The sequence below is a fragment of the Geotrypetes seraphini genome, chromosome 4 (genome assembly GCF_902459505.1).
Source record: "Geotrypetes seraphini chromosome 4, aGeoSer1.1, whole genome shotgun sequence".
NCBI classification, from domain to species: Eukaryota; Metazoa; Chordata; class Amphibia; order Gymnophiona; family Dermophiidae; genus Geotrypetes; species Geotrypetes seraphini.
Genome location: NC_047087.1, coordinates 269502648 through 269520223, shown reverse-complemented (window position 1 = coordinate 269520223; position 17576 = coordinate 269502648). Strand labels below are relative to the sequence as shown.

Genomic DNA, 17576 nt, shown 5'->3' with positions numbered 1-17576 from the left:
GGCGGATGATCTTATGGGAATCAATGTTCTTCGCTCTGCCCTGCTCCTTGCCTTACTATATTTTTAAGTTGAAAGAACAGGCAGCGGCTCCTCTCACGATCCCCACCTGCGTCGGAAGTCCAATGCAGTCGGGGATCTTGAGAGGAGCCGCCGCCGCCGTGTCTTTCAACTTAAAAATATACTAAGGCAAGGAGCAGGGCAGAACGATCTTCAAAATGGCGGCAAATCGATCTCCGTTCCTCCGGGGGCGGGGAGGGGGGGTCTGGGAGGAGAGGGATCGCAGCCACACCGAGGAGCCCAGCAACTTTCCACTGTCCGGGACCCGACTCATTTGCCGCCCCCCCTCTTCCCTTACCGCGGGTCTGACTGGCGATTTAAGCAGCGTGTCAGCACTCTTCACACGCTGCTTCGGGCCCTTCTACTGCACTGATTTACTCTGGCACGTCCGGAGCAAATCAGGGCAGTAGAAGGGCCTGAAGCAGCGTGTGAAGAGTGCTGACACGCTGCTTGAATCGCCATGTGTAGTCAGGCCCGCAGGAAGGGAAGGGAAGGGGGACTCGGGCCCGCATTTGTAGTCGCGACTGTGGGAAGGGAAAGAGAGTAGAGGAAACGCTAATGCAGGCACAGGGAACTGGTGTGGGGGGAGGGAAATGGAAGGGGGAGGGAATGCTACTTTGGACAGACAGACAGACAGAGGGAGGAAGGAAGACAGAAAAACAAGAAGAAAGATACAGGGGCAGGTGCACAGGGAACTGGTGTGGGGGGAGGAAATGCTGCTTTGGACATACAGACGGAGGAAGGGACACAGAAAGACAAGAAGAAAGACACAGGGGCAGGTGCGGGACAGCGGGAGTCGCGTCAGGAGGGGTGCGGGATGCCGCAGAGGGAACTTTTCCAATGGGTGCAGCTGGGCGGCTGTCGGGAGCCTCTGATCACGGGCAGAGCAAGGTAAGTGTATCATAGGGATAAGAAGGAGGAGGGGGGGAGAAAAAGGAAAGGACGCCTACTGCTGGACAGGGGGAGAAGGAAAGAGGTGCTGATGGATGGGGGGTGTGAAGAAAAAGGAACGGAGGCCTAATGTTGGACAGGGGGAGAAGGAAGGTGCTGCTGGACAGGGGGGAGGTAAAACAAAGGGAGAAGGGCTGCTGCTGCATAAGGAGACCTGTGAAGGGGTGGTAGTGGACACAGGGAAGGTAAAAGGAAGGGAGAATGGACAGGGGGAGCAGGCAAGGGGTGGTGATGGACAGCCAAGGAAAAAGAAAGACAGAAAGAAAGAAAGCGGCTAAGGAGAGAGAGAGAGAGAAAGAAATAAAGAGAGACACACACACATATATTCTAGCACCCGTTAATGTAACGGGCTATAAGACTAGTAAAATTATATAGACCATCTTGATCAGTTTTTTGGAAAGCTGGGCAAAAAAATCCAGCATTGCAATATCTGTTCCCTGTGGGGGGAAAGATAAGAGACATCAATGGCACATAGCAAAATTAAAATACTGAATGATTGGCTCACTGAGGAAACTCATCAGTGCTTCAAATACCCTGGTTGAAGGGCCAATATGATACCAAGAGATCCTTATTTACCTGCTGATGAATTTAGGTCAGTATTGCAAACACTGATGATCTGTAAGACTGACTTGTTTGTAGGGCTTCTAGCAAACTCTACAATAAGTGCAGAATTTGGTGGCATGCCTACTTACTGGAGCTAAAAGATAAGAACATATTTCACTATGCTTAGCATCATTCCTTATTCTGCCAGTTGCCCAGAGGATCAGATTTAAAATAATTATGCAATTTCATATTACACTGGACAGAGATACCCCTTTGCATATCAGTCCACTTCTTAAAATCTATAGGCCTACTCATGTCCTGAGCTCAATGGGCACAAGGACACTTCAGATACCTGCAGTTCAGGAAATTTATGGGCTCGGTCTTTCTCCTTGGCATCCCAGCTGAGTGGAATAAATTGCCACTGGAGCTCAGATTGACGACTGATACAGTAAACTTCGGGAAAAATCTGAAAGTTGTGTTTTCAAAACAAGCTTTTGTTGCTTTATTCTCAATCACCAGGCTACTTGCACTCTTTAACAATCCCTTACACACAATCTAGAACACTAATATCATTATAGGATTATAGATTAATTGTACCATCAGTAAAAAGGTCAGATGAGAGTTCACTAGATCCAAAGCTTTTGTTTGTTTGTTTGTTTTGCTCCATCTTTATGGAATCGGCTTGCTAAACATTTACGCTTAGAAGAAAATTTCAGAACTTTCCAGAGTCTTCTGGAAACCTATTTTTCCCATCAGGGTTTTGGTAGTGGGTCGAGCGAACAGGCTGATCCTAGGAGTACAATACCTCTGGCATGAAGTTATGCATCTTGTATGACTGAAAAGTATGTATGTAGGGAATTTCCAAGTACAGTGGAACCTTGGTTTACGAGCATAATTTGTTCCAGAAGCATGCTCGTAAACCAAAGTACTCGTATATCAAAATGAATTTCCCCATAGTAACTAAGGGAAACTCGCTTGATACGTTCCCACCCACCCCCACCCCACGAGGCCAGCAGCGCTTCTCCACCTTACCCCCCCCCACCCCCGAGGCCACCGGCGCTGTTCCACATCTCCCCCCCCGGCGATCAGGTATCCCCCCGTGATCCGGTATCCCCCCGTGATCCAGCATCCCCCCAGCTCGCATCACCCCCCGCCGCGATCTGGCATCCCCCACGCACAAATCTCAGAGAAAGCAAGAACTAGAAGGCCTTGAGCATGCGCAGATGCTCAAGGCCCAGCAAAAGGAAGACAGCAAATCTTCGGGCACCGGCATGTCCTGTGCGTTGGTGCTAGTGCCGGTGCCAGATGGGGGTAAGCCAATGTGTTTGGGTGGGTGCGTGGGGGATGCCAGATCACAGTGGGGGGAGACATGAGCAGGGGGATGCCGTATAGTGGGGGGAATGCTGGATCGCAGGGGGGGGGCGCTCATAAATTGAGTCAAGCTCGGTTTCCGAGGCGCCGATTTTGAGAATGTTTTGCTCGTCTTGCAAACCGGTGCACTCGTAACTAATTTTATATTTTTATTTTATTGTAATTCTGGGCTTCTGGAGAGGACGGGCTATAAAAATGAACAAATAAATAAATAAATATGTTATTAGATCTGTCCTAAAGTTTTATGGAGTTCCTTACTTTTGCTCTTTATAGTTTTTGTAACCACTTGGATCTGTTGTAAGCTTGAGTGAAACATTAAATATTAATAAGCCTAATCACACTAAAGAAAATCCACATTAGCTGGCAGCCCTCTGTCTATGGTAAGGTAAGTGTATTGTTGATTTTATGTAAAATGTATTTTATGCATGCCGCTTGGGTGAGGCATCTTTATTTTGCGAGCAGAAACAGATTCTTCTCAGAACTTATTTTTGCTTTAAGCATGCTATCTTTTATGAGTGAGAATCTCAAAATCCAAATGATGATGTAAGCATAGAAAGAAGAAAACGGTTTAATGAAACAGTTCAGATAATTATTTTTCCACTAACCTGTAAGAGGCTGAGGTGTCAATACCAATGTGTGAAGAGGCCTTGGGGCAGTGGTTGGCCTAGATACAGCCATAGATGCTTGATTTGTCATGAAAAAAGGTTTTTCGTGTCCTTGGAAAATTCTAGATTCATCGAGTTGTGACCATGCTGAATCCGGGACAAATGCATTATTAAAATACACCTATTCAAAACAAATAAGAACATTTCAAAGTTTTACATTTTTGTACACTAATACTTAAGTAGATCAGCTTGTTAATTAGGAAATAACTGGGTATGTTGATGTATGTGTATTTATAATATTAATATAGTTCTAACCATGAAATATCTTTTCTACTCACAAAACAAGTAAGAGATTCTTTCTTTCTAAAATGCAGTAAAATGTTGCACTTACTGAACATTAAGGACTGTGTTCTATATGGAGCACCTAAAAAATTGGCACCGACCCCCCTCCACCCCCTCCAGTCACATATTGAGGGGGGCAGACTACCCTGGGCTCCATCTTAGTGGGGGGGCGCCAACACCTCTCACCCTCTCTGCTCCCCTCGCTCCTTCCCACTCCTCCCCTGCAATGCATATGCCTTCAATTCCCTACCACCTTACCTCTAGCTCTTCACTGGCGAGCAGCCGTTCCAACCTGCTGCTCGTGTCGGCCTCGGTGCTCCCCTCTAACGTTACTTCTGGATCCCGTGACTAGGAAGTGACTTCAGAGGGAGAGCCAACACTGGCATGGGCGGCAAATTAGAGATGCTGCTTGGAACTTAACAGGTATGGGGGAATGGAAGTGGCACGTGTGCTTCAGGAGGGGTGGAGAAGAGGGCGCCTCCCACCCTGGCTGCGCGACTGCCCCCCCCCCCCACTGCTTAAGCACTATTCTATAAATGGCACTATCACTTATGCCTGGGATCCATGCCTAAATTTAGATATGCCCATTTGCACCAGTGAAAACATAGCACAAATCTCTACTAGGAGATGATTCTAAGCATCTACCACCCTTTCTGTAAAAAAGTATTTCCTTAGATTACTCCTGAGCCTCTTAACTTTATCCTATGCCCCCTCATTCCAGAGTTTTCTATCATTTTAAAAAGACTCACCTCCCATACATTAATGCCATGGAGATATTTAAATGCCCTTATCATATCCTCATTCTCCCTTCTTCCTTCCAAAAAGTACCATGACCTATATAGAATGTGCAGCTCACACACATTCCCTGCTAAACAATAAACTATGCAGTTAGTACATGAATTAGCATTGTCATGACAGCATGGTAAAGGGTATTATGCTCATGTGCAAAGTTAGCACATCTTAATTTACAAACTAACCCCACAATTCTGTATATAGCATCTTAAGTTGTGTGCAAATTGTCCAAAACTCAAATAGCACTTCTAAAACATAATAGCACAATTAAGCAAACAAAATTAATGCAAAAGTTAACCTAATCACAACTCGCAGTAAGAAACAGTAGCATAGTAAGAGGGGGTGGGTGGGAGGCAGACCATCCTGGGCGCTTGAGCAACTTCTCCTGCCTGTTGCTTGCGCCAGCCTGGTTCCGGGTCAAGGGGCCAGGAAGTGATGTCAGAGGGAAATCCAAAGATGGAGCTAGGAGCATGCTGGAGAAAAGCCACTCACACTGGTGAAGATTAAGTTTGCAGGGAGGGAAAGGACAGTGTGAGTGTGGAGTGGGGGGGGGGGCAGGGAGGAGCAGTCGGGTGCAGAAGGAGTAGGGGGGGTGCCACCACCCCAGGTGCCTCCTACCCTTACTACGCCACTGGTAGAAAATAACTATGAAATAATTCCTGGGAAAGCCTAAGCAAAACATTAAAGTCTTCACAATTTTTGTAACATCTGCTTCTATAAGAATTTGTTGGTAGGCATCTGAAAAAAAGGCAACAGCACTAGATGACATCAAGATTAGCACAAAGCACCCAAACAATCAAAAAAGGGGAAAAAAGCAAAACAGGGCAATTCTATGAACTATGTTTAGAGTACCCTGTTATTCAAAAAATTTATCAAGAAATCATCACACATCTCCATGTCTATCCCCACTTTTGTAAATTTCCCTTCAAAGTCTTAACCATGTAAATAGCGCCCTAATTTGTAATTTTCCTGGAAATGTCCAGTTATCTTCTTTTGTAATCCACCTAGAACTGCAAAGTACTGGCGGAATAGAAGTCACTAATGTAATTTAATGTAATATGCAGGAATGCAGTGGTGTAGCAAGAGAGGTTGGCACCCTAAGTGGTGGCGCCCAGCATCCCCCACTCTTATCCACTACTTAAGTGCCTCCTTTCCGTTCTTCCCCGTCATTTGAGTGCCCCAATCCCGCATACCTCTTGACTGGCATCTTCCACCTGCTGCTCGCGCCAGCCTCGATTCCCTTCTGACATCACATCCTGGTCCCACAACCAGGAAGTGATATCAGAAGGGAGCTGAAGCCAGCGTAAGCAACAAGTGGAAAATGATGTTCGCACTAGTGAACATTTAAAGAGGTATGCAGGGCGGAGAGGAGGAAAGGCACCGATGCCCCCCCCCATGAAGACTGTACCCGAAGTGGTCCACTCCTGCCCCCTTACTATGCCACTATATGCATGTGCACCACTTGTGTGCACACTTGTGTGTATCACCTAAGCACTATTCTGCAAACACCTTAACTTATATAGCACATATTTGTAAGGAAAGGGAAAGGGAATGGGGACTTATATACCATCTTTTTGTCATTTTGGCATTTCAAAGCTGACATTCAAAGTGGTGGGTACTGCAGGATTAAATGACTTGCCTAAGGAGCAAGGAGCAGCACCGGGATTTGATCTCACAACCTCTGGGTACAGAGAAAGCAGCTCAACCAATGAGCCACAACGAGGTACATGGATGGGACATAGGCAGGGCTTTCACCTATGCATATAACTTACAGAATGCATAAGTTATGTGGATATCTGCAGCACTTAAACACTCACACCTATACCAACTCTATACAAGTGTAAGCATTTGTGCCTAAATGTTAAAAGTGTATGCATACCCAGTAGAGACCTGTTTTCCTTTATATACTAGGCTTCTGCCATACGTCCTCTGGATGTCTAATTATATGCACTCTCTTAAATAAGAGTTGCCTTGTAAATGTGGTAAGAAAGCTCCAAGCCATTGTGATAAAGCAGCAAAAATATTGTCAGGAAGACTTCAAAGCATCAGAAGTGGGGTAAAATGACACCAACTTTGGTAGTGTTATTATGCTCAGCATATTTTCTGTCAAGTTCCTCACAATGGACGCTACCTACTATGCCCTATAGATAGAGCTCCCAAATTATCCAGTTCCGTAACGGATACTTTTGGCCAGTCCTGGTTTGGAAATTACATTCCCAAACGTGTGGTATTTCTAGCCCCTGATTCTACCCAAAATCTCCCTCCTGGATCAGGATAACTTGGCAGCTCTGTGCAGGGCCTGACTTGTCTCTGACACACAAACTTGATGTCTTAAAGCCTGATAATTTCACTTCTTTTCATCTGAAACCTGACCTTTTCATCTGAAACCTGACCTAACACAAGTTTCTTTTCCTTAGAAATTCAAGAGAGAAACATAAGGAAATAGTTCTGTTCTCAGATTCTTGATGACAGTATCAGCCATGGGATTTGGGACTGAGGCTGCAATAGGTTTCTTTGGCCTTGTGTCAAAATGCTTCACCATGATAAGTCAAGTACATTAATTTTATAATGCCCTTATATTGCTCTATGGTACTGCCGCACCTTGAATACTGCATGCAGTTCTGGTTGCTGTATCTCAAAAAGATATAGCGGAATTAGAAAAGATACAGACATGGATGACAAAAATGATAAAAAGAATGGGATGACTTTCCTATGAGGAAAGGCTAAAGCAGATAGGTCTCTTCAGCTTGGAGACGAGACAGCTCAGAGAGATATCATATAAAATAATGATTAGGCTCTCAACAAAGTATTCAAAGGCAAGGAGGTAACATTCCAAACGAAGATCAGACTTGTCCACGTACTCATTTTTTCAGTGGTCAGTTACGGATGCAAAAGCTGGACACTACGGAAATAAGACAGAAAGAAGATGGACTAATTCGAGTTTTGGTGCTGGAGAAGGATTTTAGGCGTGCCGTGGACTAGTGCTTCCCAATTCACCAATTCAAATCGATTCACCAATTCAATTTGTTTCCTTCAAAAATCTTACTCACTGATTCAGTGAGTCTCTCCCAGGTCTCCTAAAGTAACAGCAACAGTGATGAACAGGTTGCTCTTGGACTGCCCGCTGGGTCCTTCCCTGTGCCATGTCACTGATGACATCATTGATGATGCAACAGAGGGAAGCCTTAGCAGGCAGGCTGTGAGCAGCCTGTTCACCGTTGATGTTGCTTTAGAAGGCCCAATTATTGAGGTCTCACGGGGGGAGGGTGGGGTGTCAATCGGCAAGTGCTACACAGGGGATGGAAGGGAGAGATCTTGACGCGACAGCTGTGATGCGGTATAGTCAGCAATTCCCACATGCTGCCTGCCACTGACCTGGAAGTTTCACCGTGGCACAGTGAAGACTTCCAGGTTAGCGGCAGGCAGCATGTGAGAGTCACTGCCGATACCTGACCTGAAGAAATAAACCTTGGAGTACAGAGGGAGGGAAGAATTAAGAGGAAGGAAAGCTGGTGGTACAGAGGGAGGGAAGAGGTAAGAGGAAAGAAAGTTGGTGGCAGAGGGGGAGGGAAGAGGTGAAAGGAACTTCAGGAAGGAAAACTGGTGGTACAAGAGGAGGGAAGGGTGAGAGGAAGGAAAGATGGTGGCACAGAGGAAGGAGAGAAAGACATGCATAGTGAAGGGATAGGATGAAATTGCACATAATGGAGGGGGGAATAGAAAGATTTGACATAGGGCACAAAGAAGAGAGACAGAGAGAGAGGTGTTGGACATGGGGGTAGATGAGAGGAAGAGATATACAGAGGTGGAAGGGGAGAAGGAGGAAAATGTTGGATCCAGGAGCAGAATGGAGAGATGCCTGGAAGTGGGAGTGAGGGAAGAGAGTGGGAGAAATGCTGGACCATGGAGGAGAGTGCAGAAGGGAAGAGATAGGAAGATGTCAGGCTATGAGGGTGGGGAGGAGATACTGGGCTATAAGAGTGGAAGAAGGAAGATGCTGAGAATGGTAGAAACCTGAGGGGGAAGAGAAGGTGTCAAGGAAATGGATAGATATAACAGAGGGTAGAAATATGGTAATGGAGGTACATTGAAGATGAAGGAATGGAGGGATGAGGAAGGAATGAGATGGGAAATGGGAGAGAAGATGGAAATTTGATAGGTAGCTGAAAAGTGAAAAAGAAGAGAAGTGTAAGAAAGAGGCAGAAAAGAGCTAAAAGGACTGATCAATATGTCTAAGGCAGATGTAGTGAGGGAATAGACAAGAGAGAGTAGAAAAGACAAATGGATAGAAACCACTTGAAGAATTAGCAGACAACAGGAAAGCAGAAAAAAGAATGGAAACACAATGGAAAGAACTCAAATATATCCGGCGTAACATGCAACTCTACTGAAGTTAAACTCTCTGCTTATGCAGATGATGTTCTCCTTTATCTCTCTAGTCCGGAAACCTCAATTCCAGAACTTCTAAATACTATAGTTAGTTACTCTTCCTTCTCAGGCTATAAATTAAACCAGGACAAAACGGAATCTCTTCCTTTAAATATCCATGCCACTTCAGCTATGGTTCAACCTTATAACTTAATTTGGGCTTCCAATAAGCTGAAATATCTAGGTATCGAGCTTACTCAGTCCCTCTCAGAAACTATTGAGGTTAATATACAGAAAGTGTTTCAACTTGTTAGAACATTAATTCAATCTTGGCACCCTTTATTTCTTTCATGGTGGGGACGTCTGGAAACAATTAAAATGATGTTCATGCCTAAAATAAATTATATTTTACTTATGATACCTTGTCTTTTTCCTCAAGCTTTTTACAAGAAGATTGATTCTCTCTTGTCTTCCTTCCTCTGGGAAAATAAACAACCCAGGATAGCACTTAAAAAACTTAAACTTAAAAAGGAAGATGGTGGAGTTCTATTTCCTGATTTTTATACATATCATAAAGCTTTTATTACTCATCAAGGCTTACATTGGTTTTCTGATCATGATCCTACCGCACCAGTCTGGCTCGACGTGGAAAAACAATTGCTGTTTCCTCTCCCTCCTTCGGCATATCTTACAGCCACACGTAGTCCCTCTATATATCCCTTAATACAATCAACAATTCAATGTCTTTTAGAATTTGATTCAACTTTGGAGAGCCCTTACGCTACTTCTTTATATACCTCTTTATGGTATAACCCAAATATTCTCATAGACAAAAAGCCATTCTTATGGAAAGAATGGATAGATAAAGGAATCTTTCTATTAAAAGATATTGTAGATACTAATGTTAAACTACTTCCTTTCTCCATACTCCAAACTAAATTCGCTCTTCCGCCCTCAGCTTACTTTAAGTGGATACAGCTCCATCATTGTATTTCAAACAATGCTTCTCTTCAAAATAATACAGCTCACCTACCGACTATCTTTAATCTTTCTTCAGCTCTATTGACAACAGGACACACTGCTTCTAAAATATATAAATTGGCCCTAATACGAGACAATTTTCCTAATAGTACTCTTATGGGTATATGGGAAAAAGATTGTGAACATCAAATAGGTAATAAAGCTTGGGCACTTCTTTGGTCTAAATCGATGAGGTCTCTATCATCAGCTAGTACATTACAGTCTATGTATTTTTTGTATCATAAGGCTCTATGGACCCCTCATAAGATATGTCTTGCAGGTCTTTCACCCTCTAATGTATGTTGGAACTGTAAACTGGATCAAGGTTCATTGATTCATATGATATTTGAATGTTCCTTTGTAATCTCCTTTTGGCAAGATGTATGGTCCATAATGAAGTCAATGTTTCATATAGATTGTCAATTATCTTTATCTATAATAATGTTTAAATCACACTCTATACATATTGACTTGTTGGACTCTCAAAGAAAATTGTTTGATATACTAATCATTCTTGCTCAGAAACTGATTCTAACTCATTGGAAATCTGCGAACTTACTTCATGTCCAACATTGGTGGAATTTAGTTTTACAACATCATAAATATGAAATAGCATTCTATGAATGTAAAGGACAACTTCGCTCGGTTGATTCTTGCTGGTCCCCTTTACTGGAATACTTGCAAACTTCTGAGATATGATTGTATTTGATATATTCTCTTATGTAACATTGTATTTGTCTGTACTGCTATGTGCCTCTGTTATCCTGGTTTTTTCATAAAATCAATAAAAATTTCATGGAAACACAATGGAAAAATAAAACATCCAGACAACAAAGGTAGAAGAAAAACATTTCATTTTAACAGTTTTAAATGGAATATGAATAATAATTAGCAAAAATATTGTTTAAATTTTGACAAATAAACTTGCAAAATTTGCTAATTTTGTGTGGAGGGCAGAGAGAAATGGTGTATGGGAAGCAAGAAAGAAATTTTGCACAAGATAAATGAGGGGAGGAAGGGAGAGATGCTGCATGGAGGAGAATAGAGAGGTTTTTGTCCAGGACACAAGGTAAGGAGAGTGAGAGAGAAAGAGAAAGAGATGGTAGACAATGATAAAGAAACAGAAATGTTGGATATGGCAGTGGAAGGGAAGGTATAGAGACAAAAGATGAATGTTGAGCACGAGGAATGATGAAAACGTCAAATGAGTAGGAGACGCTGGTGAGCAAGTTAACAGAAAACAAACAGAAAACAGAGCCTGGGACCAACATAATTTGAATAATAAGATGACCAGACAACAAAAGGCAGAAAAAATAATTTTCTATTTTGTGATTACAATGTGTCAGATTTGAAATGTTTATCCTGCCAGAGCTGGTATTAACAAGCTAAGACCTAACAGAGAGAGAAAAAGTCTTGTTTGTTTTGTTTACATCACAACACCAGCGTGGGGTTGGAGAGGGCAAAGGGGTTGGGGTGGGAAAAGAGATTACAAAATGCCAGGCCATTTAAAAAAAAATGTCTAGTTTCAAGTTTCACGTTTATTGATTTTTAATATACCGACCATCAACAAGTATCTGGCCGGTTTACAATAAAAATTTTAAAAAAGAAGATAAATATATATATAAAAAAAATAATAAAAGTGCACACCAAAGACATTAACTAGACAGACTTGAATGTGAGGGAGAGTAGGAAGGATGGGGGGAAAGTTACATGTTGAAAGAAGAAAGGAGAGAGAGGGAAGAGGGTAAAACAAATAGGGTGGGATCGCTTTATAAAAGCGGTTGGTTGAATATGAAAAGAAGAAAAAGACGAAGAATGAAAGAAAGGGAAGAAAAAGAAGAAAGAAGAAAAGAAAAAAAGAAAAAAATATATATATATAAGAGGGAAAATCTAAACACAGGAAAAGACATCGCTAAATAAGAAAGTCTTCAGGCTTATCTTAAATTTATCAAGTTGGAGTTCGGATCGGAGTGGCTGTGGCAGAGCATTCCACAAAGTTGGAGCTACTACTGCGAAGTTTATTTTCCTAGTGTAGAAGAAATCTTTTATAGAAGGAATTGACAAGAGTTTCTGATCGGCTGACCTCAGTAGACGTATTGAGCGTTGAGGAATGAGGAGCTTGTCTAGGTATGAAGGCAGGTGAGAAAGTCTGATTTTAAAAGTGAGCAGAATGGTTTTATAAGTGATACGGTGTGTAATGGGAAGCCAGTGTGCTTCCTTCAAAAGAGGGGTAACATGTCTCGATTGGACAGGAAAAGTGAATCGAATCAAAAAATCAATTCAATAGGCCAAATCAAATTGATTCGAGAAATTTTTCCCTGAATTGGGCAGAACTACTGTGAACCGCCAGAAGAACTAACAAATTGATTCTGGAAGAGATCAAACTGGATATGTCACTCAAAGCCCAAATGATGATGTTACAACTATCTTATTTTGGTCACACCATCAGAAAAGAGAGATCACTGGAAAAGGACATCATGTTTGGGAAAATCGAAGGAACCAGGTGACGAAGGCAACCTGCAATCAGATGGCTGGACACATTGAAAACAGCCATGGGGATGACGCTGGAAGACCTTTCCAGACTAACACAAAACTAATTTCTTTTTAGATTTGCAATTCATCAAGTCGCTAGGACTTGAACATGAGTTGATGGCACTTAACAACAACTACTATAGAGTGGAAAGGGTAGATGTAAATCACTTGTTCACTCTTTCCAAAAATACTAGGACTAGGGGGGGGCATGTGATGAAGCTACTAAATAGTAGATTTAAAACAAACCAGAGAAAATATTTCTTCACACAATGTGTAATTAAACTCTGGAATTTGTTGACAGAGAATGTGGTAAAATTAAGCTTATTGGGGTTTTAAAAAAGTTTGAATAATTTCCTAAAAGAGAAATCCATAGGCTTGGGGGAAATCCATTGCTTATTTCTAGGATAAGCAGCATAAAATCTGTTTTACTGCTTGGGATCTAGGTAGGTACTTGGAACCTGGGTTGGCAACTGTTGGATACAGGATATTTGGTTTGATGGACCTTCGGTCTGTCCCAGCATGGCAAAGTTTATGTTCTTCCCTGATAGTCTAGTGGCACCCTGCCACCCCACTCCCTTCTCCAGGTCTGCCTGTGCAGGACAAGATGCACCATGTAGGGCTGGGCACCACCATTTTTTAGAATGGTGACACCAGATGCAGATGCAAGTAGACATCCCTTTTGCTTCACATTTAAAGTTAAGGTGGGTGACCTGTGAGGGTGCCTTTAGACACCAGAGATTTATTTGCATTTAGTTAAGAAACAGGAGGTTGGGTCATAGAGGGAGGGGACCACCAGACTTCTAAGGATAGGAAAAAGGGGGATCAGGGGAGGGAAGGTGCTGACTAGATCAACAGGGGTGGCAATGCATAATGGTATTTGGGCAGAGTAATAGGGTTTGGAGGAGAGATGAGGTACTGCTAAACACTCAGGCCTAGATTCTCAAAACATAATTGGCATTTAATGCAATTGCTAAACCGGTTCCAGCAAGGTTAACCTACATGCATTATTACGGTAGATTATCAAAATAGCTTAAGAACATAAGAAATGCCTGCACCGGATCAGACCTGGGGTCCATCCAGTCCGGTGATCCGCACACGCGGAGGCTCAGCCAGGTGTACCCTGACACATACACTAGTCACTCGTATCCCTCAATGTGTCCTGCAAGAAGATGTGCGTCCAATTTTTCCTTAAATCCTAGAATGGTAGTTTCCTCCACCATCTCTTTTGGGAGAGAGTTCCAGGCGTTCACCACTCGCTGTGTGAAGCAGAACTTTCTGACATTTGTCCTGGCCGTGTCCCCTCTCAGCTTCAGGCCATGACCTCTGGTCCGAGTCTGGGTCACATTCGCCAATGTGAATAAGGCTATTTCTTGCTCTCCATCCTTTCCCCCTGCTGGTGAGTGAGCTTGCTCCATTTTGTCGATTCCTTTTAGCAATTTAAAAGTCTCTATCAGATCCCCTCTCAGTCTTCTCTTCTCAAGGGTGAATAATCCCAGTTTTCTGAGGCGATCCTTGTAGCTCAAGTTCTCCATACCTTCTACTAGCTTCGTCGCTCGCCTCTGCACCTTCTCCAGCAGTGTTATATCCTTCTTCAGGTATGGAGACCAGTGTTGGACACAGTATTCCAAGTGTGGTCTGACCATTGCTCTATAAAGCAGCATTATGACCTCCCTTGATGTACTCGTGATTCCCTTCTTTATCATGCCTAATATCCTGTTAGCTTTCTTTGCCGCCGCTACGCATTGAGCCGACGGCTTTAGGGTCCTGTCTATCAGTACCCCTAAGTCTTTTTCTTGTTCACTCTTCCCCAATGTTATACCTAACAGTTTATACTCATGCTCCTTGTTTTTTCTGCCCAGGTGCATCACTTTGCATTTTTCCACATTAAAACTCATCTGCCAATTTTCTGCCCATCTCTAAAATTGCTTCAGATCTCTCTGAAGTTCCTCGCTGTCTTTTTGTGACCTGATTGTCCGGCATAGCTTTGTGTCATCTGCAAACTTGACAATAACACTGGTTGTTTCTTCTTCCAGGTCATTTACGAAGATATTGAATAAGATAGGCCCAAGAACCGAACCCTGAGGCACACCGCTAGTTACTTTTTTCCAGTCTGAGTACTTCCCATTTATGCCCACTCTCTGTCTTCTGTTTTCCAGCCATTTTCCTATCTATCTTAGTACATCTCCTTCTATTCCATGACTTTGTAGTTTTTTGAGAAGTCTCGCATGAGGTACTTTGTCGAACGCTTTCTGGAAGTCCAAGTATATTACGTCTACCGGTTCTCCGCTATCGACTTGTTTGTTCACTTCCTCAAAAAATTGAAGTAAGTTGGTCAAGCACGACTTTCCTTTCCTTTCCTGAAGCCATGCTGACTACCTTTCAGCAGGTCATGGTTATCTAGATGCTGTACTATGCTGTCTTTAATCAAAGCCTCAACCATTTTCCCAGAGACCGATGTGAGACTCACAGGTCTATAATTTCCCGGTTCTCCCCTTGATCCTTTTTTGAAGATTGGGATGACGTTCGCTATCTTCCAGTCTTCTGGTATCCGTCCGGTTCTAATTGACATGTTAGCGAGGGATTGCAGTAGTTCTCCGATTTCCACCTTTAGTTCCTTTAATACTCTCGGGTGAATTCCATCTGGGCCAGGGGATTTGTCAATCTGATAGTATATCTGGTCCAGATCCACCTTCACTGTGGTGAGGCTCTCCTCTATTTCTCCCTTGAAAACTTTCACTGTTTCAGGTATTGAAGTGGCATCCTCCTTGGTAAAGACAGAAGCAAAGAAGGAATTTAATCTGTCTGCAATCTGTTTGTCTTCTTTGATGTATCCTTTTCTTCCTTGGTCATCGAGAGGGCCTACTGTCTCCTTTGCAGGTTTTTTCCCCTTAACATATCTAAAAAAGGGTTTGAAGTTTTTGGCCTCTTTGGCTATCTTTTCCTCATAGGCCCTTTTGGCTTCTCTCACCGCCTTGTGGCACTTCTTCTGGTCGTCTTTGTGACTGTTCCAAGCCTCGGTTGTATTCTCGCGTTTCCATTTTTTAAAAGAGTCCTTCTTTTCCCTAACTGCGTCCTTCACCTCTTTGGTTAGCCAAGCTGGTTCTCTTTTGGCTTTAGTTTTCCTTCCTTTGGTTATCTGCGGAATGTATAGATTCTGTGCTTCGGTGATAGTATTTTTTAGTAGGGACCATGCTTGCTCTACCGTTTCGATTTCAGCTATCCTTTTTTTGATCCGTTTTCTTACCATGGCTCTCATGTTGTCATATCTTCCTTTTTTAAAGTTAAAGGTTGTGGTTAGGGTCTTGGTTCGCTTCCCCTTTCCGATGTCGAGTTTAAAGTAGATCATACTGTGATCGCTCGTCCCCAGCGGGACCGTGACTTCTACTTCTTTTGTTTGCCCAGTTATGCCATTTAGGACCAAATCCAAGGTGGCGTTTCCTCTTGTCGATTCTCCTACCATTTGTTCCAGGAAGCAGTCACCCACCATTTCCAGGAACTTTATCTCCCTGCCGCAGCTTGAATTTACTAGGTTCCAGTCTATTCCTGGGAAATTGAAGTCTCCCATGATCGTTACATTGCCCGTCCTACATTCATGTCTTATTTCTTCTATCATCTCAGAGTCTGTTTCCTCCGTCTGACCTGGAGGTCGATAGTAGAGACCTATTTTTGTGTCTGCTCCGTTCTGTCTGGGGATTTTTACCCAGAGGGACTCCAGTTTCTTTTTCTCCTCCGCCTTCCCTACTCCAGTAGATTCTATTCCTTCCTGGACATATAGGGCAATGCCTCCCCCTTTCTGTCCTGTTCTGTCTCTTTTGTAAAGCTTGTATCCCTGCAGTACTGTATCCCATTCGTTTTCCTCATTCCACCATGTTTCTGTTATGCCAATGATATCTATTTCTTCGCATCTTGCTAGTGTCTCCAACTCCCCCATTTTATTTCTTAGGCTTCTGGCATTCATGTACATACATTTAAGCTCCCTTTGTGCTGCCTTCTTGGACTTTCTGGGCTTCACAGTCCCTATTGTGTCTTTCACGGCTTCTATTTGCGCTCCATTGTTGTCTCCCTCATTTGCTGCAAGTTCTTCCCCTTTATCTGGGCGGATGTCCTTAGTGCCTGCTGTCCGGGCCATCGACCAGTTGTCGACTGTCCGCTCTCCCCTGATCTTCAGTTTAAAGTCTTCTGAATGACCTTCTTCATGTTTCCAGCCAATATTCTCGCCCCTTCTTTGGTGAGGTGTAGTCCATCCTTCCTATATTACCTGCTCCTTCCCCAGAACGCTGTCTAGTTGCGCACGAAGTCAAAGCCTTCTTCCTCGCACCATCGTCTCATCCAGGCGTTGATTTCTCGCAGTTCATCTTGCCTCTTCGCATCTGTTCTCGGTACCGGGAGGATCTCAGAAAATGCCACTGTCACCTCCCTGACCTACAGTTTTCTTCCGAGTGAGCGGAGCTGGTTCTTCATTTCCTCCCTATCATACTTCCGTCCGCTCATATCGTTGGTTCCCACGTGGATAAGTACAGCAGTGTCATCCCCTCCTGCGCTGTCTATGATCTTGATCATCCTGCCGGCCACATCCTTCACTCTTGCTCCGGGCAGGCAGGTGACCAGCCTGTCTTCTCTTCCTCCTGCGATGTGGCTGTCTACATTTCGTATAATGGAATCTCCAACGATGATCCCTATCTTCTCTATTCGAGGGTTTCTTGGGGGTCGTAAGTCCACATCCATGGTGTAGGTCACGTCTTCTTTCTTCTGTGACACATCCCCAACCTCCGCTTCTGACTCTTCATCAGTTGCAGCGATATCTCCGCCCATCTCACCTTGGCCTTCTTCTTGGGTGGTTCGGGTACAGCTCTCCAACCCTGGGACCTCCACATGTTGCTGGTGAGCTTCCTCGATGAATTTCTCAAGTTCCTCGATCTCTTCGCTGGCACTGGCACTGGCCGTCTCAAGCAACTTCTCCTGTTTGCTGGGTTCTTCTTTAAAGGTGAGGAGTTC

The 17576-nt window shown here is 43.5% G+C and overlaps 1 protein-coding gene across 2 annotated transcripts in view; it reads right to left on the bottom strand.

Annotated features, from left to right (window-relative positions):
- TCERG1L (transcription elongation regulator 1 like) overlaps positions 1-17576 on the bottom strand; it is a 449140-nt gene that overhangs the window by 420252 nt on the left and 11312 nt on the right. For both annotated transcript variants that reach the window (XM_033943432.1, XM_033943433.1), the window contains exon 3: positions 3528-3708. In XM_033943432.1, coding sequence (XP_033799323.1) covers positions 3528-3708 — 181 coding nt within the window. The remainder of the gene's footprint in view (positions 1-3527; positions 3709-17576) is intronic.